This window comes from Strix aluco, chromosome 1 (genome assembly GCF_031877795.1).
Source record: "Strix aluco isolate bStrAlu1 chromosome 1, bStrAlu1.hap1, whole genome shotgun sequence".
NCBI lineage: Eukaryota > Metazoa > Chordata > Aves > Strigiformes > Strigidae > Strix > Strix aluco.
The window spans coordinates 133922395-133948873 of NC_133931.1; the positions used below are offsets into that span (position 1 = coordinate 133922395).

The window sequence follows — 26479 nt, forward strand, 5'->3', positions numbered from 1 at the left end:
CTCCACTCCATAATTTAAACATAGCACTTCAATTGTACTGACAATAATTGTTTTATTGGTATGTGAATTGATAAAAAATGTAAATTGTACTAACCAAACTATTATGGCATAATCAAGTTCAACTGTTGGAGAAAAACGGCATTTGAATACAAAGTTTCAAAATAAAACAGAAAACCCTATGAGTGACTATTTTCTCCTGGAAGAAAAAAGCTTTTTTTGTCTGACTGTTCTAAACTAAATTTCTACCTCATGATGACTGTAGGAAGCTGAACTTGATGACCCACGTGGTCCATTTCAACCCTGTTTGCCTACTAAAACATATTGAAAGGTCCTAAGTGAATTGTTTGTGCCACATGTCTGGGGTAAAACATTGTGAAAGGGAGGGGGGGTTGTTTTTCCAGAGATGTTAAGCAAACAACTTCCCTGATCCTTGAGTGCCCTTCGGAGCATGGCTGCCGGCACTGTTTGTAATAGGCTCAGTACTGCATTAAGTTGTGCTTACTGGGGGACTGACCAGCTGCACGTTGTCTAATACAATTATTCTGTCAAATCCTATTATTATTGGTGTAGTTTACATGAGGAAATCCTTTTTTCTTCAGAAATAATTATAGTGATTCAATGAGCAAAATCAATTATCTAAAAATTGAAAATTCATACAACAACTGTTTTAAAGATGTAACTATACCTACTATAGATTTCTAAAATTAAACAAGTATTTTGGAAAAACACAAGTCAAACCAGTATCTTTCTATACAAGTCTAGGCTATGGTTTTGGATTCTTGTGAGATACTCTTCTCTGCTAATAACACACATTGGTTTCTCTGAGGTAAAAAAACAGTTCTGACTAGTTCTACCATGTGGAAATTCACAGAGGTCAAACTCAAATCCTCTGTCTTGAGTTTGACCTTGGCATGTGCATCCATCAGCAAAACTAATTGTGTTATCTTCATTGTGTTCTCAGGGAGATATAGGCCACCATTTTAGCAAAGAAAACTACACCTAGACAAGGTCTAAAAGACAGTCCACTGATTAGCCCAATAACTTTTAATAACCTTCTTCAAAAGTTTAATATCCATTTTAGATACCGTCTCTCCATCTAGTCCTCTGTTAGGCCATAAACATTGTCCATTGAAGAAGATTCTTCTAGGTAAATTGACTTTTTCTAAAGCAAATATTCATTCCCTCATCTTTCTTGGTTATTAAACATTACTCCATGGCAGATATCCACTCTGTCATAAATTTTTTCAGACTCATATTAGTGCATCTAATTTACATCAGGCAGACCCAGGCGAGAAGCTACCCTGAGGACTAATACTTTGCTTTTTTTTTTCCAGATTAACTGTCAGTTGTACTGTAGCAATCAAAGCAGGAAAACTCTTCATTCTTGAGACCTAAATATTTTACCTTAATAACAACACAAACTAGAGGACAGCTTGGCACACTAAATCAGTTCCTGAATCTTAATTTTCTCAGTGCCTGTCCATAACTATTCATGTTACATCCAGTTGACAAGACCTGGATGATTCGCTTTATATTGCATTTTCCTATTGTTATTCTACAGATTCCAGTATCAATTTGAAAGGTTTATACACCTTCTGACGTTTGAAGAGTGGGTATTTTTCCATTACTTAAAGCAGGGATTTTGACAACTGTATACATTCCATTAATACATTTTTTTACTTGACATCTGAAATGCTTTTACTGATAGTGGAGTTACTTTTTCCATTCACAACCTAATTTGGGCAAACTCATCCCCTGCCTCTCTGATCAAACCCATGGTTCTTTTATTATATTCTGTAAAAGTTGCTGAGATCGATAATTAACTCACTATACAGAGAAGTGTCTTCAACTACTTTAAAGCCATGTAGTGTCAGACTAATTATTTAGCCCATACAACCATGCTGTATTTATTACAGACATTAGCAGTAAGTGGAAAGAGCATGGTACTTCTATTACTGAAATAAAACCAAGTAATTGTTAAGTGAAAACATAAAACAGGAGTACAGCTAACAGAAAAATCAAATTTAACACAGAAACCATTCACTTACAAAATTGTTTTGGTATTTAACAATTATTATCTCCCAGAAGAAAGGTGTGAAATAAATGGCAGTCTAAATTTTCTAGACAAGGGACTTAGATGTAATTAAAACTTTATCTGATAGCATTGTTTCCACCAAGCCACAGGGGACTACAGACTAATATATTTGTTGTTGGCATAATGAAACACTAAGACTGTATTTTAACAAGTCTCGTTATGTGTGGGTTTGTATAAAAACCTTGCCAGTGTTACCATCCTTAGTATACTTCACTGAGATTGCACTGAGATGTGAGATTCAGTGACTCCTACAACTAAAAATTAAAGTATTTTATAAATGAATGTGCTCTACGTCCTTTGTTTTGCAACACTCTTGTGATACCATTTTTTCAATTGTTAGGTATTTTTACCAACAAAAATATTCTGTTTCATTTCTAAAGAGGAAAGAATTATTTCAGCTCACTAACTTTTCTTACACCTACTATCAGTGCTGCCCAGGCTATGATTTCATCTACGTTTATTCCTTTTTCTGTGGGACACAGAAGACTAGACACTGCACGATGAACTCTTTCTATCATGAAGCATCTTAAGCAGGAGATCGTGCCAGTAATATTGTGAAAATACAAGCCTGAGTGTTCTTTATGCGCCAAAGAGAATAATAATGTGTTTCTTACAAATAAAGTTGTCTGGAGATTCTGGCTCTTCTTTTGTCAATAAAAATTTAATTTCTCATGTAATTACTGCTCCTGAGCACTGTTGTCCAAATTCTTACTTCAGTACAAAACCTGAAGCTGTCTGTCGTCCTTTGCAGCAACTAAAATACAAACAAGGCAACAGTGTGCTCTCATCTCAACAACAAAATAGTAGTTTATAGTTCCATGAAGGAGCAACAGTCCTTCATGATTTTGTCTCCTTTCTTGTGCTTTCAATAAGGGCATGAAAAACCCACAATAGCAAATCCGCCACCCCCTAAACGATGCCCAAAGAGAGAGGCTTCTGTCCCTGCATAGTGAAAGTGAGAGGAAAGGGCTTTTGACCACTGGTTCTGCCTATGAGCCTCCCTGCAGCTCAAGCAAGCCTGCAAAGCCTCCTCGTGTGCTCACAGCCACCCTGGGAAAATTCCTCCGATTGCCCCACTCCACTGTCTTACAAATAACTCTACATACACCCTGAAAATGAAGCATAGCAAGAGCTTGGGATCAGCTCTTTAATATTGGCCAACTCCCAGTGACATCAAGTACAGCTATTCAGATATTTTCTCTGGCAGCCAGGTTACTTAAGCTTCTGCTTAAATTTCACAAATAATCTTCCTCCTGCTATTACAGAATATGCTGACAGATTTCACAATTTTCATCCCATTCCTCCTGTAAAACTCTGAGGAAGATTTATGGTGGCAAGGACTGCAGGCTGTGCATCCTTCTGCAAATCTCTTTTTGGTCATGGGGATAGCCCTTACCATGTGCATCCATCCATATATATCATGATGTGATTAGGCTATTGCAGTTTGGGCACTCAAGCTTCTCATCTGCTACATGTCCTCTTCACCAGCATTGGGATGCAGTCCAACAAGCCCTACTTAAATCTGCAGAATCTACTGGCAAAACAAGCCTTTTTAGTAAGTTTCCTAGGTTTTCCTATAGAATTCAAAAGGGATTTGAACTGTATTTCTAAGTTCCTTCAGAAGTCACTGAAGCTGAGGTTTACCGACAGAGATTTTTTAAAGATATGAGCACAACATAATACATACCTGCCTAAGTTGTTCACATTTTCAAACAATTTCATACATTAATCTATCTCACTGAACAGACCACTACTTTGAAGTTATCTATGTGCTAATAAATGTCAGCCTTAAAAATAAAAAGTAGTATCTCTTAGCAAACCCATAGCCCACATTCCTATCATATGCTAGTAGTCTGACTTTGTCAAGCATTTACTCTCCTGTTCTAGTTTTCAGGGGGGCTTTTTTGGTATTTTATATTTGCCAACACTCTGTGCCTCTCCCTCCTGGGTTTCAGGTAACTCATCAAGACATCTGATCAATTTACTCTTGTTAACTGAGAAACAGCTCATGAAACTAAACACAACATAAATGACTTTGCATTAAAATATGGCTTTTCTCTACAACTTCCTCAAAAGGAAGTTTCCAACTCCTTGCTGATGCACCCAAAATATCCTCTCTTGTGGGTTTTGAACAAAAGACAGAAGTCTTAAGTTACTGCAATTCTATAATACATTCCTGCCCTAGTTATGCACTGTTAAAAGGCATTTTACTAGTGATACAACTGCAAATTTTCATTTATCATAGAAATTCAACACAATTGTTATGACTATCTGCCTTGTTCAAATAAGGTTAATGACTACAACAGTGAATTTGCTGCTCAGGTATTAAATGCTGTGTTACTATGCTTAGGCTTAGCTATAAATACCTGTCCATCATTTGCATGAATAATTAACAAACATTTTTCTTTAAATCTTTTCTTAAAACAAACCCCCCAAAACACCAAACCCTTTTCTTCCCTCTGCATTGACCCAAGTTGTAATTTTGTGACATGTTCATTTGAACTGACATGATTGTAACAAAATCTTCATTATACAAGACAGAAACAGAGCTGTCTTTAACAGTGAATCACAATTCTAAACTTTATGATTCACCCAAGTATCTCAAGACCAATGTGATAAAAAAGCTGAAGAAAGGAAACATAAATAGTATATCTGTGATATAAAGCGAGGCATGCATATGCTCTAGTTACTCATAGACTCTTAAGATCAGACACCTAACCAGTCATTTTTAGTGATTTCTAACCTCTAGTTTTTTCTCCAGATTTAATTATCTTTCTAACTAAAATATGAACAGTAACAGACTATTTTGTTCAAAATAAACTGCTAATGAATGCATACTCAGATGTGCCTTTTCCCTGGTGTACATCCCTATTCTCTCATATTCAACACATTTGCTGTTACGTTACGTGTTAGAGTGTGCGTAGGCATTCAGATCAGAAATAGGCCAAACTAATAGCACTGGCAATATCTCCTTGCACTGAAAAAGAGGAACTGAGAACTGTTCCCACAAAGGGCTGAGATTACTTCTAGAAGATTATTGTTTCACTTTGTCATCAAAAGTAAATTACCACAAACAGATGAATGAACGTGTGATTTCTGCATTCATGAGCATCAGAAATTTGAGCGAACTCTTTCAATTGAAAAAGAAATGCTGCTATGTCTACAAATTTCACAGTATGGTAAACATTTGTACAGAAATCACCAACAAACAGTTAAATGTACTGTTCAAAATATCTGTATTCCAGTATTACATTATAAATGCAGTATCAGAATTTTATACCAAATGGATTTCATATTTCAGTGTTTAGCATTTCCTGATTTTAGGGTGGTTAAAAGGACTTGCACAGTACTAGCTAAGTCTTTTTTGCATCTACATCACAAAATAATCTTTAAATAAATGATTTATAGTACAGAATTTTTATTAACATATTATCATGTAAAGTTTTCCATAGCCTGTAGAAACTTTATTTACAAGAAGCCAAGTAATCAGGAGGGAGCCAAGAATTAGCAGAGAGAGGGGACAAAATCTCTGCCAGAGTCTTCCTTCAGAAACTGGTGAAATCTTTCTAATATTGTCCAGGGCAAAGCTCAGTCATGCAGATGCTTGCTTTCAGGTCAGACTCCCTTCAGTGAGCAGAAATCAACTTTGGTGCAGGGGATCAAATAAAATAATGCACATCACTGAAAATTCACACATGGCTATTTTCAGAGCAGAAGTTGAAATGTAAGAGGGGAAAGGGAATATGTTAATGCCTTGTGTAGGAGATAGCCTATATAAAAGAAACAAAATACACTATCTATGTTAACAGTGCAATCTTCTGAGGTGTGAAGTAAATAAAACTTCAAACAATAATCTCTAGAATTGCAGAAGTATGTTTTCCAGAGTGAAAGTTACTTTTGTGCAAAAATTCGACTTTTATTTCCAAGTCATATTCATTGTAAAGGTGTTCAAGAAACCAGAAAATATTTTACTTTTATTATTCTAAAGAAAAGTTCTACTAGTTTATTTACCTCGTACAGAATATCAGTTTAGATTACTGAGCACAAAGGTAAAAGATATATTCAACACATTGTCAGGTATTAAAACACTGAGACATGATACATAAACCTGTGTTTGAAACTTACATTTTATGTTAATTTAGATAATTTGGTTAATTTACATCAATGGGAAAAATATTGGGCCAAAAAAGGCTCTGTCTTTAATGCATGTAACTTTCACCACTGCAACAGGTTAGACAGTATTTAGATTTGTATTTAGATACTTGGACTGAGGCAGAAATAATCTTTGGTTATCCAACTTAAATAACTTCCTCTGTGAATTCTTCAATAAAATTTATGCATTGGACAGACAATAAGAAAGCAGGATCAAACAAAAATCTTCCATTTCTAACAGTTGATCTCGGAAACACTTATAGAATTCTACCAAAACCACCTGCTTTCTTCAGGCTTAGGTGCTCCGGGGGTTCTTAATTAAAGATTGCTCATCCTACCACTTGACCACGTTACACTAGAGAACTACTTTCATTATACCTGCTTGTAGGAACAAGACTACTGTTTGAATACATCATCCTTTGCAAGATCAAACTCTGTGTAGTACCAGAGGGAAATTCTGCCAGTCTATTTTACCAGATTTGAAAACTGTATGCCCAGTAATTCCAAAATCACATATTATTCCATATGTGTGTGTACTGCACATGACTGGAGTTACAGTTAAAAAAAAGGAATTTCTCATGACACACAAAAATAATAAAAACCAATTTGCATGCACTGCAGTTAGCTATCTTTCTTTGAGGCAAAGTCAAGAGATTCATGTACTACCACGCAAGTACAGAAGACAACATTTTGTATTATCTGAACTCCTACTGTCAAAGACAAAAATCTTATTTTCTCAGTGTGTAATCTGAATGCATCCTTCAGAGCTGCTAGAAATAGATTGAATTGGTGATAGACCTTTGAAAGAATTACCACAGTCAGAAGTCTTTTGTATTAGCAGGCAATACCTTCAGGTTTCATTTTTGTGGTAAGCCCGAAATTGATCTCATGTAACATTTTGTGAGTCAGTGGTAGGAGTTACTAGTTTAAGATTTACTCTATGACTTTTTTAAGTATACCATAACCTCTGCAAGGAAGTTAATGACCTGAATTTTTCAATTCTGCAGTTAGCAGTGTCCTTGTCCAGGAATTTCACAATCTGCTGAGCCAATATTGTTTTAATGGATAGGAGTTTGCACTCAGAAAAGGCAAAAGAAATAAACCTTCCTGGAATTCAGGGTTGTCTAGTAGTTCAAAGCAGTTCAATTACTGTAACACAATAAGTAGGAACTGCAATTATTTTCACAATGAATTTATTTAATGCACCTAAAAAAACCTCCTCTGGACTATACTTAACAGAGTCACATACACAATTCTGTTAAAGCCATAAAATTCTCTATGAAGACAGGTGACAGTAAAGTTGGATTTGAATGCAAAAATTATTTGTTATTAAATGGAAATGGTGGAAAAATGTCTGGATCATTGGGCTCAAAGGGTCAGTGGTTTTGAAGTCCTATCAGTATCTGGTTAAGAGCACTGCACCTCAGTGCATTCCAGGGCCAATTCTGTTTAGCATCTTTAACAACCTGTACAGAAAGCATCCTCAGCAAGTTTGGGGACATCACCTGTTTGAGAGGAGCAGTCAATACCTACCTGAAGGGTAGGACTGCCATTCAGAGGACCTTGACAACCTGAAGAAATGGGCCGGCACTGAACTTTAACAGTGTAAATGCAAAGTCCTACATCTCATGCTCTCATTACTCTCTAAAACTACCTAATTCGAGGGTATAGAGAAGTGAGACGCAGACTGTTCTCAGAGATATGTAGTGAAAAGATAAGGGGCCACAGACACAAACTGCAGCAAAGGAAATTTCGGTTTAGGTATTAGGAAAAAAACCCGCAGTGCTAGACTGGGCAAGCACTGGAGCAAGTGCCCAGAGAGGCTGTAGGATCTCCATTCCGGGAGATACTCCAAATGTGTTGAGACACAGCCCTGAGAAACCTGCTCTAGTCTGGGTGGGATCTAACTTTGAAACTGGCCCTGCTCTGGGTGAAGGGTTGGACCAAGGGACCTCCAGAGCATCCTTCCAGCTCAAAATTACTGTAGGGTTCTCTGATCCTAAATTTTCAAACAAACACAGGAAGCAGAAAACTTATATTCCATCTAATGGATATATCCATAAACATGTCTTCACATCCTCGGCACATGAAAAATGTCACATTTTCACAGGTGAATTTACACAACTTTTTTTCACAAAAAGAAGCACATAAAGTCACCCATCTCTTTCTTTCTTTGTTTCTTTGAAAACATACTTTCTACAAACACCTCTGCAAACTTGTTTCAGGTAAGGATGGTGAAATAAACTGAAAAACAATACCATGAAATTAGTGACTAATGTTGTATCTATACATAAAAATAAATTAACACATATTTTATGAATAAAAAATTTGCCAAATACCAGTTAGGATGTACCCTACCATACTAGCATTCAGTATTTTCCTTTGCTGATGCACATAAAGATAGACAAAATTAATCTCAGGCTATAATGACTAAAATTTTAGGCATTTCCCACAACAGTGCAGCTATAGATTTCTGAGGAATAAATGACAGAAACAAAGGGTCTAACCTCTTGCTTGTAGCCCAGGTCCACAAGTCTCATGTGCTCCTGGACTGTCTTGGCGCACATACCATGGTACTAGCTGGCACCTGCGCCACTTGTGGGTCTTCCACCTGAAATGAGGGTGGAAGCAATCAACTTCAAAGAATCCATCTAAACTTGTAGCCATCAAAACTGAGGCTGCACAAGTGCTAGACAGTGTCAGAAACCACCATAAGCTGTTGCTTATTATTACTAACTGGTAAAAGACCATTCACAACAAACAGTAACAATACCGTAAACTTTTCCCTCTTTCCTGTTTTTTTCTCCTTTTAGGATAAGGCCATTAAGAACACACGGAAAGAAGGAGGAGGCAGAGGAGGGAAGAGAAAGCAAACCATATATATTTTCAAGGATTTCAAAGTACAAAGGTACATTAACACTACCTAACAAATACACAGTGAATATGAACCACAATATCAGGTTTATACTTTAATACAAAGCATTAACACACTTACACAAGATGCTGACATCATCAAAAGAAATTTCAAAAAAATACTATACAAAATAATAAAATTATACGACTTGAATACCCATTAAACTCTGACTCTGGTATTGACCAGAAAAAGTTCTCGAGCTATATTTCTCTGATGTTTGAAGTACTGATTCTGGTAGCTTCCCAATGCTCTTTTACATCCTTTCATATCTCTCAGTTACATACAGTGTGATCTCCTAATGAATTTGCTGTGATAATACTTACCAGAGGATGAAAGCAACACATTTCTTTAATCTCTATTTGGTTTTGCTAAAATAAGCTTAAATTCTATTTGTACCTCTGCAACAGAGAGTAGTTTCATGGGAATTAGCAGGTGGAGAAACAGAACATTGGCTTCCAACAAATACTTTTGATATTTATTATTCATCCAAAAAAAAATTCTTTTTTTTTTTTTAAATTTTGTCAAGTAAATTCAACCAACTGCATCAGAATTTTCTAAACTTTGTATCAACAGCCAGGTCTTGTCATATATCTAGACCTTTCCATGTTACTCAGGTGGATACTACAAAACCACCTGAAAATTTTCTTAAGCAGTTACAGTGGAGATCCCCACCTGTTGGAATAGTCCTCAGCATTCTCTGGTGAAGATTAGGTCAACACAGAGAATTTTGTATATTAGGGGGCATAATCGACTGGACTTTCTCAGGGCTGAGAGAGATGGAAAGATGGAGGATACAGTGCCTGGCACAGTGCGGCAGCGGAACTCAGTTTTTCTAAATAAACAAGGCTGCATTTCAGTGCTTTGGATAATTTAGAAAGGAAGATAATTTTAATCATATAGAATGTCAAAACAGTTGCTAAGAAAGATTTATCCTGGAAAGTAATTCTTCGTTGTTGCAACGTTCCTGCAAAGGAACTGGCACAAAATGAACCAGTGATTCACTATGGGCCCAACTGAGTCTACATATCTGTTCTGGAACCTTGATTTAGCTATGTATCCTATTTTTCTATGTAGTGCATATTAGAAAAAAAACTCCTGTTATGAAGTGGAATTCAGCAAGCTTTAGAGGTAGTACAAATTGAAAAATCATGTCTGAGCTGTCTCTGGTTGATTAACACTACCTGTAGCTATAGCAGACAGGAGACGCTTCACATTCCTTTTCCTCGAACAAAGAGTCTGGGCACTCTCGACCACCATTGGCGGGGAGCTGGATGATGACTCGGTGACGGGACTGTTTCCTTACTGTGACACCCCCTGCAAAGAGTAGAAGAGCTTGTTTTCTCTGTTACTATACGGGTATGACAGTAATTAGGGGAAATTTAACAAAACAAGTACTCAAACTGATCGTTGTAATACTGACATACTATTTTGTCCATAAGCAGAAAACTAAGCCTAACAGATAAACCACTTTAATCTCAGCTAAAGGCCAGGAATATACAGCCAAAATGAATACACAGTTCAAGTGAACAAAAATTAAACCAGCTGTTTGGTGTTACACTTTACAGTTTCAAAGTGTAAGTTTGTCCTAATCATTTCCATGTAAAACCAGAAAGAGAAATTCCACTCTGGAATTAATTTACAGTTTACAGTCTTTAATTATTATAGTAATTCATTATTAATGATAAACTGTAAATAGATCCTGTAGGAATTTTTATTCCAGTCATCTTCAGATATCAGTTCTTCAGGCAGAAAATTAAGAGAAAAGACAAAAATCTATATTAGTTTCACAGCAATACCTAATACACAAATATTTTCGGGTAAAAATCTTGGATTTTTATTTTTTTAAATTTTTTTTTCCCCCCAGAGAGCTGTAGCACAGACATTTGGCTGACTGGGTTGATATCAGCTTTGGGTGGGTTATTACAGCAGCTGCAGCTTGTCTGAATACAGAAGCATGCTGGATCACAGCCAAGCAATTGTAATTAGGAGCAAGCGGTAGGAGAATCCCGGTGGTGGCTCTCCACCACCTGGCTGCTTTTCAATGCAGAGGAAACCCTCCACTCCCAAGTCAATCAGCTCCAGGAGATGCCAGGAACTGGCACAAGGGACAAGACAGACGTGCAGCCTAGCAAAGCTGCTGACCAGCTTGCTGACACAAATGGGTAAACCCCATGAAATAAAAATTGTTTGTGCAGTATAAAAAGAGTTTTACTCACTGAATAGACAAAATGCCTGTACTGGTTCACAAATATACTGTTTTACAGAATGCTAGATTGCAGTAAATATTCATGAAGATATGCTCACTGCATCAATAACTTTCTTAAAACCCACAGAAATGAGAACAGAAAAGGTTGGCATTTTTGTCCAAGATGATCTACCCTATTGAAAATATTTCAGAAAGAACGATTAATGCTACTGTAAAACAACACAATATTTAATAATAAATAACCATTTCATAGATTCAGATTCAATGGTCTTAATTCTCTGTTCTTTTTCAAATTTAATTCCCTAACCCTTATTTGTTAGAAAGCACTAATAGGAATTACTGCAAAAATGCCTTTATGCTTGTGTCCTTTATAAAGCATAAAGAATTGGCCATGACATTCGAAGTGTGTATATTTGATGTAACAATATCTTACATTCTGGTAATATGGTAGCTCTGAGTAATCACCACATCCCACACAGGGATTAGCACCCTGTGGAACACAAGGTATTAGAGAGTCTGTCTGTAATAGTACATATTAGAAAAACACCTCCTATTAAGCTTAAAAGAGATAAGACATAAAAATGTGGGCAATATTAAGCCACTCATCACTTTAACTTCATGTATGATTTCAAAGTAATAAAAATTCAGGGGAGACATGCACTGTTTTTAAGAGCTTTGCCATGTAGGGTACTGGAATGTGTTTAAATCAGAGCATTAACATCAGTTTAAAGCCTGCTGATTTTTATTAACTTTCCTTCGGTTTTCCTTGGAGTAGAAGAAACCACCCAAAATTATAAGCATATGCATATGTATCTATCTATTTACCTACCTACCTATCTGCTGGTATATAAAGCCTCAGGTTTTTTTGGCGAGTAAGCAGCCTATGTATTTCCAAAGAGCAAATCTGACCATTTTATAATGTGACAATGCAAATGCTACGATTGTGCAAGTATCTGTTTTGGTGTTACACTAAGAGATATGCGTCTAGTTATCTCTTTATCAGTGGAATATACTAATAGGACTTTGTAACATAAAAGTAGGCAAAATGGGAAAAAAAATCCAAACAGATACATATAGAAAATGCATAGAAATAACTATTCTTTTCAGTAAAAACACTATTTCCTCCCTGCAGCTGCTGTACCAGCTATGTCCTCTGTCAGAAGGAGATGTGTATAAGCATTCTGCCAGAAGTGACTGCTAGTCTAACTCCTTTTTTTCTTAAAATCTGTCTACTAGTACACAATGGATAAAATTACCTTCTTGACATGAAGAAGGACACAACGTCCAGTCACTGAATGGAGTCACAATACAGTCCTTCCTACAGGGAAGCAGACAAGGCCTCACAGTTTCTGGTCGGAGGCTCTCAGGGCATCTAAAAAAAAAATGAAAAAGAAGAATTATCAAATAAATGATCATTCTGGAGTAAGTGGTGAATCACAAGAGGTACTGAATGCCTGCAGGCACACAAGTGGAGTGCTAGTTGCTCAGAATTCACCAGAATGGAGCACAGAAATAAAAACAATTAGCATTTAAATATATCAGATGAATACAAGCCAAAACCGGTGCCATTCTGCACCTGGGGATTTTACTTTAAAAAATCATCATTTCTCACTCACCATCCCAGACTCTGCCTTTTGAGTGTTATTTTCAAGCTTCCAAATGAAGAAAATGAAGAAAAGCCATCTAGGTTAGCTTAGCAAAATACATTTTTAGTTCTTCATAAATTTACCAGAAGCATAAACTCTGGAAGAAGGCATATTTAAACCAAATAACACTGCTAACCCAGGAACAAAGAGGTATAAGCTGGCCATGACTATGACAGAAACCAGAAAAGTGTTTGAAACTGCCAGATCAATGAGACTGAAAGAGGGAGTCAGAAGGGACAGAAAGCCTCACTTGTTTTAGGAAGAGGCTTGATCAGCATACAAAGGGGATTATTGGACTGCCACATATGGGACTCATTAACCCAGGTAATTTTCCCCATTCTGTGTTCCTATTTTTTCATCAAGGACAAACAACTCTATGCTGCAATATTTGTTTTCAAAATGATGCAATAACTCTTGCAGAAGTACTGCAAATTCTTTAAAGTAATTTTAAAATTACTATTGCCCTAAAAGCATACAGACTGTGGACTGTCAGAGGAATACAGTAAAGAGGTAAGAAAAATATCACTTCCTTATTTTAGACCTCATTACAGAAAAACATTACTATGACTAGCTTTTCCTTTTGTGGCTGCTGGGCATCAGGGACCAGAGGGATGAGAGACCACTTTTATATTTGGATTGGATCAGCTGGTGAAGCTTAGCTTGCGCAAGGCATCTTTCTTGCCAGGCTGAAGGGAGCACAGGTGAGTGTAATGGTGAACTTCCAAGAAAATGTGGTCTCCATGTTCAGTGGAGAACTATGCCTGTGCAGTGTGACAGGAGAAGCAGGGGAAAAGGAGAAGAAAAGTTGAGTTGCAGCTTCAGAGGAACATATTCTTCAGCGATAACTCCTGCTAGTTCATGATTTCCATCAGTTGTCTCTGCATTTTTTCTGTCAATTCACATAAAATTCTCAGAGTATGATACATTACTGTGAGTCAGCACTGACTTCTTGGTGCTCTCTTTAATGACATCTCCACTCTTTCTCTTTTCTCCCCTAAAATACCAATGTGAAAGATCATGAAATATCCTAGCTGTAGCAGCACAAATCTCCATCACCTCTCTGTAAGCTCTCTCTACATTTTGAAGTCAAATTGTGCCTTGTTTCTATGTGATTCATAAAATCAGGTTATGTATACACGGATGTATTATATATGGTCAGGTACACTTTAAAAAACCATCTGCCACCAATCACATATATTGACTACATTTTCAGAAATTTTCTCTAAGGTTAAAATTAAAAGTTTCTGAAAAGTATTGAACATTGGCCTACTAATGGCTTTTTTGTTAAAGAACAACAGAAATTATAAGCATACAAAAAAATCTGAATTATACACATTCACTATTTCACTGAGAACTTCATCTTTCAGCAGCACTGAACATAACAATTCCTCTTCAGATCCTTCAGCAAGGCAATTAGTTCAATTAGAATACCGTTTCTATCTTTTATATTGTTTGTATTTAGTATATATGGCTTAAAGCGAAGTATTGATTTTTTTGCAGTCCTTACTCAAGGTCAAATTAAACAGAAAAGATACAAGCTGAAGTCTGTAACTTGTGAGGAAGATAAGGCAATAATATTGATTGTATCGTATCACAGTAATCCTTTTTATTAAGGGGAGTTTAAAACAAGGTTCCTATTTACATTTTCATGTTAAATGTCTGGGTCTTTAAAAACGATTCAGTGATTTTAATGTGACAATTTGAAGGATCAACCAAGACTTTTTTTCTCATTTCACAGGATTCATTTATGACACAATAAAACAGCCCTCCTCCCCAAAATTTAAGGTCAAATCAAAGGCAGAGACATTAACAGTAGGTTTAAAAAGGAAGATAAATCATTAGAGGTTTTTTTAAAATGTAAAATGAGTACCAAATAAAAGATATAATGGTATCATAACTGAATAGAACAGCAACTTAATGCACATATACAACAGTTTAGATTACTGAATGTGCTGGTATTATTCCCCATATTTCCATTTAAAATAAATTAGGGATAAAGTCTACTGCTGAATAAAGCAACAAACGGCAGGCACCGTGCAAATATTTAGTGCAAGAATAGCTGCCTCATGAACTTTCTAAACGACCTCCGCTATCAGCTCTTCCAGCTTTGAATCTGTCCTGAGTGGGATATATTTACAGACTGCCAAACCGCATGAAGATATTATAAAATGCATTTTACTAGCAGCTAATCTGTATTTAACCCTGGTTATATATTAAACTGTAAAATTAAATCATTGGGCCAAAGGGATCTCTTAAAAAAATATGTATAGGGGACAAAAACCTCACAAAGGTTGTCAAACTGATGTTCAAACTAATGTTTCAAACTAATGCTCTGTCAGAGCTGCACCATGCTTCACCTTCATCTGCTTCTGAGAATACGCACTTACATGGGTTGTACTGTATTTAGATGCAAACCAGTACTTTCGCATGGGTCTGCACTAATCCATATAGTGCACCGCTTGCTTGTAGATACCACAAGGATCTTTGAAATTTAACTGCACTGCACACCACACACATACCCCAAGACTTTTATCTCGACTCAACCCGATGATGGCAAGGAGCCAGTTGGATTTAGTAGTCAGTCAGCTGTCAGCAGCTGTAAACATCACCCATAAAAATCAATAGTAAGAAAGGTATTATATATTCCTCCTGTAGCTTCAGTTTTGTATATTTAAAAGATGAATTGTTCCCTCATGAGAACACAAAGAACAGGCTCTTTTTGTCTTTGCATGCAGTCATTGGTGATATAAATATCAAGCAGCAAAATCCAAAGATAATTACAGCATGAAGACATTTTTTAAGATCTTTACTTTTTTGGGCCCACTTGTCCCACGTTGACTCTAACACAGATGACCTTCCTTGTCTGCATCCCCACGGAACAGGTGGCCTCCCCATTCCAGCTGGCAGAGGAGTTGAAAGCAGAGACAGACGTATCCTCTATGCACTGTCCCCATGGGCCAGTCTGCCAATGATATACAGTGCAAGAGTGTTCGTTACAGCTGCGCGTTTCCTGCAGTGCACTACTGTTTGGGCACTGTATTCCTCCTGGAACAGTAAAACAGGGCAAAAGTTCATGTAGTGGAAGGAAACAGAGTTTTATTAAAAAAAAAACCAAGCCATTACCCACTCTGAAATCTTATCAGTTACATACTGTCACTTTGATTACATGAAAGAAATGTTCCTTTCTCCTCCTCTTCATATGCCCAGTGTTGACTTTGACAAACTTCAGTCAACAGACTACACAAAACTTCTATAACACACTAATGTACCTGAAGTAATCTACAGTCTTTTTATTTTGGGGTTCTCTAAAAGAGACTGTAAGAGATCACATAAGGAGGTATGAAGGCTCTAGGCAGAAAAAATGGTTAAATATCCTAGTTATGTATGTGTAGAGATCACTGTTTATGTCTAATTCACAGATCAATTAAAAAGATTTTTGGAGCTCTTGTTCTAGCTCCCAGTGGATATTTTTCCATGTTACATAATTACCAAAGAGGATGGCACAGCTGGCAATTTCAGGTCCAGATTGAAATAACAAAGGCTGTTGCACGTTAAGATTAAAATCCATTCATGTGTCAATAATTGTGAAGAAAAGCTCAGATAATGCCATCTTTGTTGTGTCTGGTTTCAGATAGTATGTTCAGTTTCTTATATTCAAGCACTTCAAAGCTAATCTGGCCTCCCAAATCCTCCATGAGTAAAGAGGAGGTCTTTCCTCCTAGACTTGATCACAGGCTACTAGATGTCTAGCCCTGTGAGTAGACAGCATATCTGCTAGACCTCTGGTGTTATTAAACATACAGAATCTAGATTTAAGAATTAATTTAAACATTCATGGCCTACAGAGCAACAATTGGACTCCTATCTCCAAGTGATGGAAAGCCAGGGAAATTCTAAATAACATCTCAGTTTTTCCCTAAAAGACAAGAACAGTAAGAAAGATAACTGAAAGAGGAGTTTTTTTATTAGTTACTGCAGATGAGCCATACTTTTCTGTAAAAAGAAAAATGTATGCTCACACCAAGCACATGTCAGAAAGCGTATTAGCCTTTATATCCCAACACTGAACTTTAGGTTGACCTCCTGCTCCACAGACATGCAAGAGGGAAGGGGTTTTAAGCACTCATTGTTGAAAGAAATGAAATAAACAACTAAATGTAATCAAAGAAACGATGGATACTTCAAGTGCTCCAACACAAGTCAGTCAAGTGTCACAAGTGTGAAAATACTTTATACCCCAAGTTGCTTTTGTGCTATATCTGCAGCAAATGTAAGGAAAGGGCCATTCTAATTGAACCACAGGACAAAATCCAAATTCTCAAATCATTTCCATAGAGATGTTTTAAACTTCTGACTTTGGGCTAAAAATATTGATGCAACCAAGCAACAGTAAACATCATATTAGCTGAGATGTCATGCCAAAGACTAGCTAATCTTAAATTTTGCAAAGGGGCATTAGAAAAACCTGAAAACATGTGAATGTAATTAAACAATGACTGGAATTAAATTGTTTTTTGGCTCAGAATGGATGCAACTCAAGTGTATCAGAATTTCTTAAAACATATGTCAATAAGCAAAGCATCAAAACAAAACGTCATATGCATTTTCCTAAAAAAATAAATAAACAAATGATAAAACAAAATTATGGTTATGTAATAACTTTCAAAAACATATTCAAGCACTTTCCTTCAGGAAATAAAAAATCTTCTAGCTAACACCAGCAGATAGAAATATAAGCAAGGAAATTAGGAAAGTGAGTACATTTTGAAAAGAAAAAAAAAATCAAAGATAATAAAGCCACAAATTATTTGGCATGGGAGAGAAAATTAATCCACATGAGGAGTCTAGACATGCTCCCCCAGTACAAGTGTTACAAAAGGGAGAATTTAGAAGAGATAATAAAGGTTAATAGATTAATTATTTCCATCTGATGTTAGCTCAAGAAGAAACACAAGGGAAATATTTAAGCAAATTCATAAATTAAAGAGGGGGTGTGTGGGAAGAAATGTTTCCCCAGGAATGGATGCCATAGCCACCAGTTCCTAAGGCATTTGAGAATAAAGTGACAACTTAGATTCAGTTTTGACAGCTATGCAAGAATGTATATTCAGGGAAAAAAATGAGAGTGACATTGACTTGTAAATTAAAAACATTGGGGCATGAATGTCTCCAGCTCAGTGGGAATCCAGTTCTGTTCAGATTAAACCACTAGTTAAAAAACTGTGTAAAGAATGAACAAAATGTGAAAATAGTATTACTGAAATATAAAACAACTATCACTAGTACCAAGTCTTTGTAATAATAAAAAATATACTATTTATTTATAAATCAGTATGCCATTCTCTCCAGGAAAACAGCATTGCCTTGTGCTCTCTCAAATTAAAATAGTACAGAAAAAGCAGGAGGACTTGGAAAACTGGCAGTTACAGATAACCTTAACAACGTCTGTGTAGGGGTAACAAGATCAGGGCTGCTCAACTTTAAATGCATTTCACTGACTGAGAACAGGCTTGACAGGAATATAAAAATTAATGCATATCATGGAAAAAATAAAATAGACATTAAATTTTATCAGAATACATGAAAAGGAACATACACTACTAAATAAATTTTATATTATATGTGATCAGATGACTGTAAATAACTGCTTGGCAGCACTAAAAATGGTCATTTCAAGGTACAACAAACAGTTCAAGCTGAAGCATTTCTTTGTGGTTTTGGATACTTAAGCAAAGCACACTTGGCAATGAAAGGCTAGCCTTACAGAGGGACTTGCATATTGCTCATAAAATAGCAGAGATATGAGGGTAGTTTCCTTGAATGCTTTAAGAGAATTGTCATACGCTTAGATTGCTTTTCTGCCTGATTTGGAGCTGGTAATGGGTAAGACATCTTGCTCTAGGATATTCAAAGATTGGATTTTATGTCTTTTTTTTTGTGACACTGTCTTCATAACTTCCAAATTTCAAAATGCTTAACATTTTTAAAAGCATTTAGAATAATTTTAATTAATCATTTTGTTATTGCTCATTTTACAGATGCATGTAATTTTATATATGCATTTCAAAACAGCTGGAATAATCTTAAAGTTTGAGAAAACAGATGCAACTGAAGTGCCTCTTGCAATCTAGAAAGTGAGGTGTTACTCATTTCTTCTTTGATGTAGGAATGAGGTAGACATTCTTCTAGGCAGCCACATTTCCCAAAGATAGACATGGTCGGTACGTGCAGATGGCTGACATAAGAACAAAGACTGTCCTGTTGGTGCAGATCTCCAGTTCCAGTTCTGCAAATGTTCACACTTCCTCACCTGGTGCATATCAGTTATACAAACCAAGCAGACCTGTCCTATATTATGCAACAGGATGAGAATTAGGGTGCATCCATGGGAGATGAGAGGTCTGTCCTCAAATCCTTTCTTAGATAGGATTTGAATCCCAGACTCCACTCTCCAAGCAGGAATCTGAACTGAGGGGCTCCTGAGCAAAAGGGGAAGCACAGTAACATCCTCTCCCCTGGCTCACCTTCACTCACAGGTGCCAGGTCACTTTGCAAAGTCTAGCCTGAAAATTCAGGTTCCCCAGTTCCAAAACTAAGTGGTTTTTTTGATTCGTGTTTCAGCTGAAATCAATTAAAACTCATGAAAATCCCTGTCTTCTCCAAAACTGATCCTTTGGTGAATAAGCAATTTGCTGCAAAAACAATGTGTCAATTCTATGCTTTCAAATTTAATTACCCAGCAGTGTTATTTCAAGACAGGAAAATACAAAAATTTAAACCAAACAAATGCAACAAATGTAAGAGAAGTAAATACATTAAAAAGCCCTAAGTATAACTCCTCCTTTTGCAACTATGAAGTCAAAGTGCACTGGAATTTCAGCAGGAATAAAATTTTAAAGCATATCAACCATAATTTGCCTAGAGTTGAGAAGAAACTCATTTGATCCAGCTATTCCTTACATGTTCAGTAAATCAATCTTGCAGATATGTGATAAGTATGAGTTATTGGCCCATGTCAAACAGAATACCTGATGAGATGGACAACTGATATTCTATACTAACTCAGCAATGTTTAATAGTCTGTGATATACGAGGTCACACTAAATAATCCTTCTGGCATTATACTTTGCTGATCTATGAACATACAGTAGTCATAGTAAAACATTACTATGCATATGCATCCCTGCCCTAAGAGAATATTTCAAACAAAATCATCCTTCACTCTCATTTTATTAAATTAAGCTTTTAAATCAGATTACTTTCTTCTTTGAATTTGACTTGTGGGGCTTTTTTTTTTTAATCTTTACTTTTTCAAAACCAGTGTCAGTCATCTACTATTGATAAAACATGAAATGTATCCACAACATTAGTGTTATGCTGTATGACACTGATTTAGCAATGTCAATCAATGCAGTGTATAATCAATGCAGAATCAATCTGCATATCTACTATTTACTAAAATATTAAGACTCATTTAGTACTTTTTATTCTCATGTCATGGCCTATGTAAAGTAGTCTTAAAAAATTAACAGAAATATTAAACAGAAAATAAACCAAAAATAGCCTGTCTCTGTTGAATGTAGGGTTTGTCGGAGCTGTATAAGATGATTTTACTAGACTTATGCAGAACAACTATATGATGTATCAGGGAACATCATTATGTCCTTTGCTGTCATTTTATATTTTGAGACAGTGACTTTCCTGAGTTTCTTACTGTACCATGAAGATGTATTTGACAATGACACAAATGAGCTACCACTACAGGCAGGCTCACAGACAGGGAAATTTATAAATCACTTCACCTTTCAAACCTTCAAGCTGAGGACAATGATCTCAGAAAAGATACCAAAAAACAGTTATTGTGACACAAGTTTCCACATGGAGTCATCTCACAAATCACAGCAAATCTTTATCTTGAGGAAAGAGACTGCTCTCTTTCTCCACTGAATGCAAGTAAATGACCTCATCCCAGATATGCATAACCACACTGTGCTTGAGGCTCTGCAGTGTATGGTTTGACCATGTGGAAGAAGTGTTGTCCTGAATGAGGAAATGCTGATGAGAGGGCATACGGCTGAGGTCAGCTTCTGGCTCAAGCAGAAGTCCGTGTGGTGCTAGACGAGCAATCATATCCCACATCTCACTAGAAAACTTTGTCTCTACTGTAATTTACATATGGCTTCAATTTTTCCTATGAAGCTATTCTTGTCACCAAGGAATTATTGTAATACTACTGAATTATTCCTATTCTAAGTCATCCAAGAAAATCGATTATACTGTGGCTGTTTCCTGGTGGCCAGTTATGCTAACCTGACGGTTTCTTCAAATCAATTCAGCAGCATAGATAGCGGGGAAGTAAGAAGGAAAAAAAGGTCTTAATGTGAAATGACATAGCTTTATCATGGATAGTCACTAACAAGCAAAATGACAGAATATAGTATTTTTATTTCAAAGAGGAGAAAAATTGAACAATCACAGGCAATACTTCGATAAGAAGCCACCTGAGATCCAGATAAAAGAACCTATTTCCTATGTATTTACAGATCCTCAAAAATTTCAATGGGGTGTTCATGTTTAAGTACCCCAATGAACAAGAATTAAGCACTTCAGTTACTCTGAGGGATTGCAATACTCCTTGCGTATGTAATGACTGCAATGCCTTCATGTTCCCAGGCACACTGACTGAATTCTTCATGACTAGCAGGAGGACGCGTGTGATCAAGGGCTCACAGTGATAAACCTGGACTCCTTATACCATTTTAGAAGCAAAGTTTAGTCTTATTCATAGATTGGCATCAAACTTGCACATTCTTTCATTAATTAATGTACAATCCTGATATCGTTGGAATTGTATATATTTATGTACAATATATTTGTCCTATTGTGATCTGAACAAAAACTCTCAAATGTCATGGCTATATTATACAGGAATTACTATGAAATGGCTTACCTAACCTGGTCTGTCTCTCACACCAACAGTTCAAGGAAAGGTTCAAAAATCCAAAAGGGAACACCTGTGGGACTATTCACCGGAACAGAAACTGATAGGTGTTTTCAAATGTCAGATTTAATGTGTAAATGGAATTACTGGTCTTACATTTATGAGAATTGGGATTTTTAGTTATACATGATGTTTACAGAGTTTTCATCAACAATAATGTGCACTTTTATAAGCTCTGAATACAACTGAGAACTGTTTCACAAAAAAGGTTCATGTGGAACCTCCTTTTTATATCAGCAGAATACAGGTGTTCAGTATCTGAACATATCTCCTGGGATATGGAGAAGGCTGAGGTATTCGACAACATTTTGGCCTCAGTCTTCCCCACAAAGGACTAAAACCACACCACCCAGGTCACAGAAGGCAAAGGCGGGGACTGGGAGAATGAAGAGCCCACTGTAGGAGAAGATCAGATTTGAGACCGCCTAAGAAACCTGAAGGTGTACAGGTCCATGGGACCTGATGAGATGCATCTGCGAGTCCTGAAGGCGGATGAAGTTCCTAAGCCACTACCCATCATATCTGAGAAGTCATGGCAGTCCAGCAAATCATGCCTGACAAATTTGGTGGCATTCTACGATGGGGTTACAGCATTGGTGGATAAGGGAAGAGAAACTGACATCATCTACCTGGACTTGTGCAAAACATTTGACACTGTCCCACACGACATCCTTGTCTCTAAATTGGAAAGACGTGGATTTGATGGATGGAGCGCTCGGTGGATAAGGAATTGGCTGGATGGTCGCACTCAAAGACCTGTGGTCAATCGCTCCATGTCCAGGTGGAGAGCACTGATGAGTGGGATTCCTCAGGGGTCAGTGCTGTGACTGGCGCTGTTTAACATCTTTGTTGGTGACATGGACAGTGGGATTGAGTGCACCCTCAGCAAGTTCGCCAATGACACCAAGCTGTGTGGTGCGGTCAACAAGTTGAAAGGAAGGGATGTGCCATCCAGAGGGACCTGGACAGGCTGGAGAGGTGGGCCTGTGCAAACCTCATGAAGTTCAACAAGGCCAAATGCAAGGTCCTGCGCATGGGTCGGGGCAATCCCGAGCACAAATACAGGCTGGGTGGAGAATGGACTGAGAGCAGCCCTGAGGAGAAGGACTTGGGGGTGTTGGTTGATGAGAAGCTCAACATGACCCAGCAATGTGTGCTGACAACCCAGAAAGCCAGCTGTATCCTGGGCCACATTAAAAGAAGTGTGGCCAGCAGGTCAAGGGAGGTGATTCTCCCCCTCTACTCTGCTCTCGTGAGACCCCACCAGGAGTACTGTGTTCAGCTCTGGGGCCCCCAACATAAGAATGACATGGACCTGCCGGAGAGAGTCCAGAGGAGGCCACAAAGATGATGAGGGGGCTGGAGCACCTTCCTATGAGGACAGGCTGAGAGTTGAGGTTGTTCATCCTGGAGAAGAGAAGGCTCTGGGGAGACCTTATAGCAGCCTTCCAGTACCTAAAGGGGGCCTACAGGAAAGATGGGGAGGGACATTTTACAAGGGTGTGTAGTGATAGGACAAGGGGTAATGGTTTTAAATTTGAAAGAGGGTAGATTTAGATCAGATGGAAGGAATAAGTTTGTGGGTGTGGTGAGACACTGGAACAGGTTGCCCAGAGAAGTTGTGGCTGCCCCCTCCCTGTTCAAGGCCAGGTTGGACGGGGCTTTGAGCAACCTGGTCTAGTGGAAGGTGTCCCTGCCCATGGCAGGGGGGTTGGAACTAGATGATCTTTAAGGTCCCTTCCAACTCAAGCTGTTCTATGATTCTATGAATATATTCTGTGCCCCCAGAACATAAAATGACCTCCCAGCACCAACTACACAATCAGTGTTTTATGTTTTGGGAACACAGCTAATCTCTATCACACAATTCTGGAGGTGAAAAGTCATTCAGCTGTTTGTCATGCAGCAAATGACTAAAAGGCGTAAGAGACATATGAGGAGAAAGATGACAATAAGTCTAATTTCAGTGAAACATATAAAATAAAAGCTAAACTGATACTTTTTGAATATATTACAAGCAAAAGTGAAAAGTACCTTCCAGGTACGGTTGTAATGACAGGCTGTCTTGGAAGGTTCTTTTATTTATTTATATATTTTTATTCTCTGGAGTTTGTGCAGAGTACACAGGAGCATGGTGTTGAAGATTCCTGACCAAGATGTGAGTGAATTGCTATAACTAGGTAGACATACCAGCTCGTATCCTTAAAAAAGGCACATAACCTCATAGTGGAGTAGTGGTAAAGATGCCAGGGTTCAGGCAAAGCTCAAGCACTTCAACATCTAGGTAATGAGTTAGCTTTCTCAGCAGTAGTTTAGGGATCTCTTCACTATTACCTGTGTGGTTTGAGACCTGTCAGTCTTTGTGATCACTCAGTGCTGTTTCTAATCATTGCACAACAGACAAACAAAATTCACATACCTGAAATCCAGGCTATGCTTAACTGCTTTGCTGCATCTGCAGCCTTGTAAAATATCCTAAATTGTGTTAAGTATCAAAGTCAGAATAAAATGAGTACTTTTTAAAAAGAAGCACAAGGAAGTGGAATCATTTTCTGGAGTAATTTAGGTTTTTGCTTCTGTGGCATGCTTGTCAGGATGCTAAATTTCTGTCTCCAGGAAAACTGCATAAGCATATTGAAAATCTATTAACTTGACCTACATGGAAAAGCAAGAATCACATGAATATACGTTTATTTGAATTATCATATGAAAACATGGCTCTGTGTTTTCCTCAAAATTAGTTCATTTGACACACTATAAAAAAAGGGACAACATAAACCCAATTTTGTTTCTTATTTCAAGAGCATTTCTGCTTTGTTACATAGATCCATCTAAGTAATTTATTATTTGAATCACCTACTAAAATGCATGTAGTTCTGATTTTCTCTTCTAGCAAAGATCCCTTTCAGGGAAAGGGCTGAAAGTGCCTGCTCTGCTATATTTTTTATTTTTTTTTTTTTACAATTACCAAATTCTGCCAAATACACAGTATACTTTTAGCAATTAAGTTAACAGTGTTTGCAAACAGAGAAGTGTTTTGGTATATGATGAAGCCTGCCCCTTTCTTTTTCCATTTCTCAAAACAGATATTCTGTTTCACTACTTCCATACCTTACAGCTTTCACTTTTCAGCTAAGTTTCATCTTAACTTGAAGTAATAAAATGCTTTACAGGTTTAAAGAAGAACTAAAACATGCACATAATCCTTTTATATTGAAGGCATTTAACTTTACTGTCATTAATACACATGAGTAAACATTTCCAAGAACTCTTCAGTGGCTGTGTCTCCGTGCTTCCAGTGTTGAACAAGGCATTTTACCAGTTGGACCCGTGCATACCTGATGTGGCCATTTTAGAACCATGTTACATATAGAATACATTTGCTCTATTACCCCCCAAAATACTTAAGAACAAAGCAAAAACAGTTATAGGAAGCATGGAAAATCATCAAAGAATAGACTTGAACCTATATCTAAAACCTTTTTCTTCTTCTCCTTTAATATTCCAGCTGTGTCTTCTCTTTGTATTTGCTGCAGACATTGCGCAAGGACCATTTGCATGAATGGAAACCATTCATGGGGTCACACTTGTTACCCATTTGAGCTAAGAAGCTACAAAAGCCATTTGTTAGCATTTGAACCCATTAAAAATCTCATCTTTTCAGCATTTATACTTCTATTCTTCCAAAGTGGACCTAAATTAGGGTAACTAACAATCCTCTATAAATATCTTTCATAGAGGTCCGCATAGGATAAAACATTTGCCTTGTTTAATTTTAATAGAAAATGAGAAAACCAAATATTTGAAATCAAAACAGTAACATTGTGAAGAATAATAAAAAATAGCAAAATTAACTGAAGTAAACAAAATAAAATCTCATCTTCAAAACAGCTTTAGGCACCATAAGTAAATGTAGGATAAGCATTTAAATGATTTTTCTGTATTTAGAAAACCACAACTCCATCTAATAATTAGTTTCTGTCCATCAAGAAATTACTCTGACATTACAAAGACTGTTGAGAATTCACAATCAAACAAGAGTCTGCAAGAGTATGCGACCTTACCTTCACCTGCATATGCCAGAATGGAGCGGGCACGCATCTGCTTCCCTTCTGTGGTTTTGCCGGAGCAGGTGTGTGAGCAGGAGGACCATGCAGACCACATGCTGAGCACACAGTCCTTTGGGCATGGAGCTTCGCAGACAACCGGGATTGGGTAGATAGCATCTCTACACAGCTGTCTGTCAACCTCTTCTCCTGGGAAAGAAAAGGCCAGCAGTAGTCGATCATTTGTTAAATTAACTTAAAATGAGCAATCTAGTCCAGATGGGTGCACAAATAAATTAGATTCTCTTCTTCTATATAAACAAGGTAAATAGATTTTTTATTAAAATGATTTGTCTCCTCTGCCTTGATTCTAGAAGAACATGGTTAATGCTAGTTTAATTTGATATTCTGCTGAAGTG

At 37.1% G+C, this 26479-nt stretch overlaps 1 protein-coding gene across 1 annotated transcript in view; it reads right to left on the reverse strand.

Annotated features, from left to right (window-relative positions):
* THSD7A (thrombospondin type 1 domain containing 7A) overlaps nt 1–26479 on the reverse strand; it is a 217238-nt gene that overhangs the window by 51768 nt on the left and 138991 nt on the right. Inside the window, exons 8-12 of the mRNA XM_074836557.1 lie at nt 26079–26270; nt 15824–16058; nt 12624–12739; nt 10343–10475; nt 8755–8858 (exon numbers count right to left, since the gene is read on the reverse strand). Coding sequence (XP_074692658.1) covers nt 8755–8858; nt 10343–10475; nt 12624–12739; nt 15824–16058; nt 26079–26270 — 780 coding nt within the window. The remainder of the gene's footprint in view (nt 1–8754; nt 8859–10342; nt 10476–12623; nt 12740–15823; nt 16059–26078; nt 26271–26479) is intronic.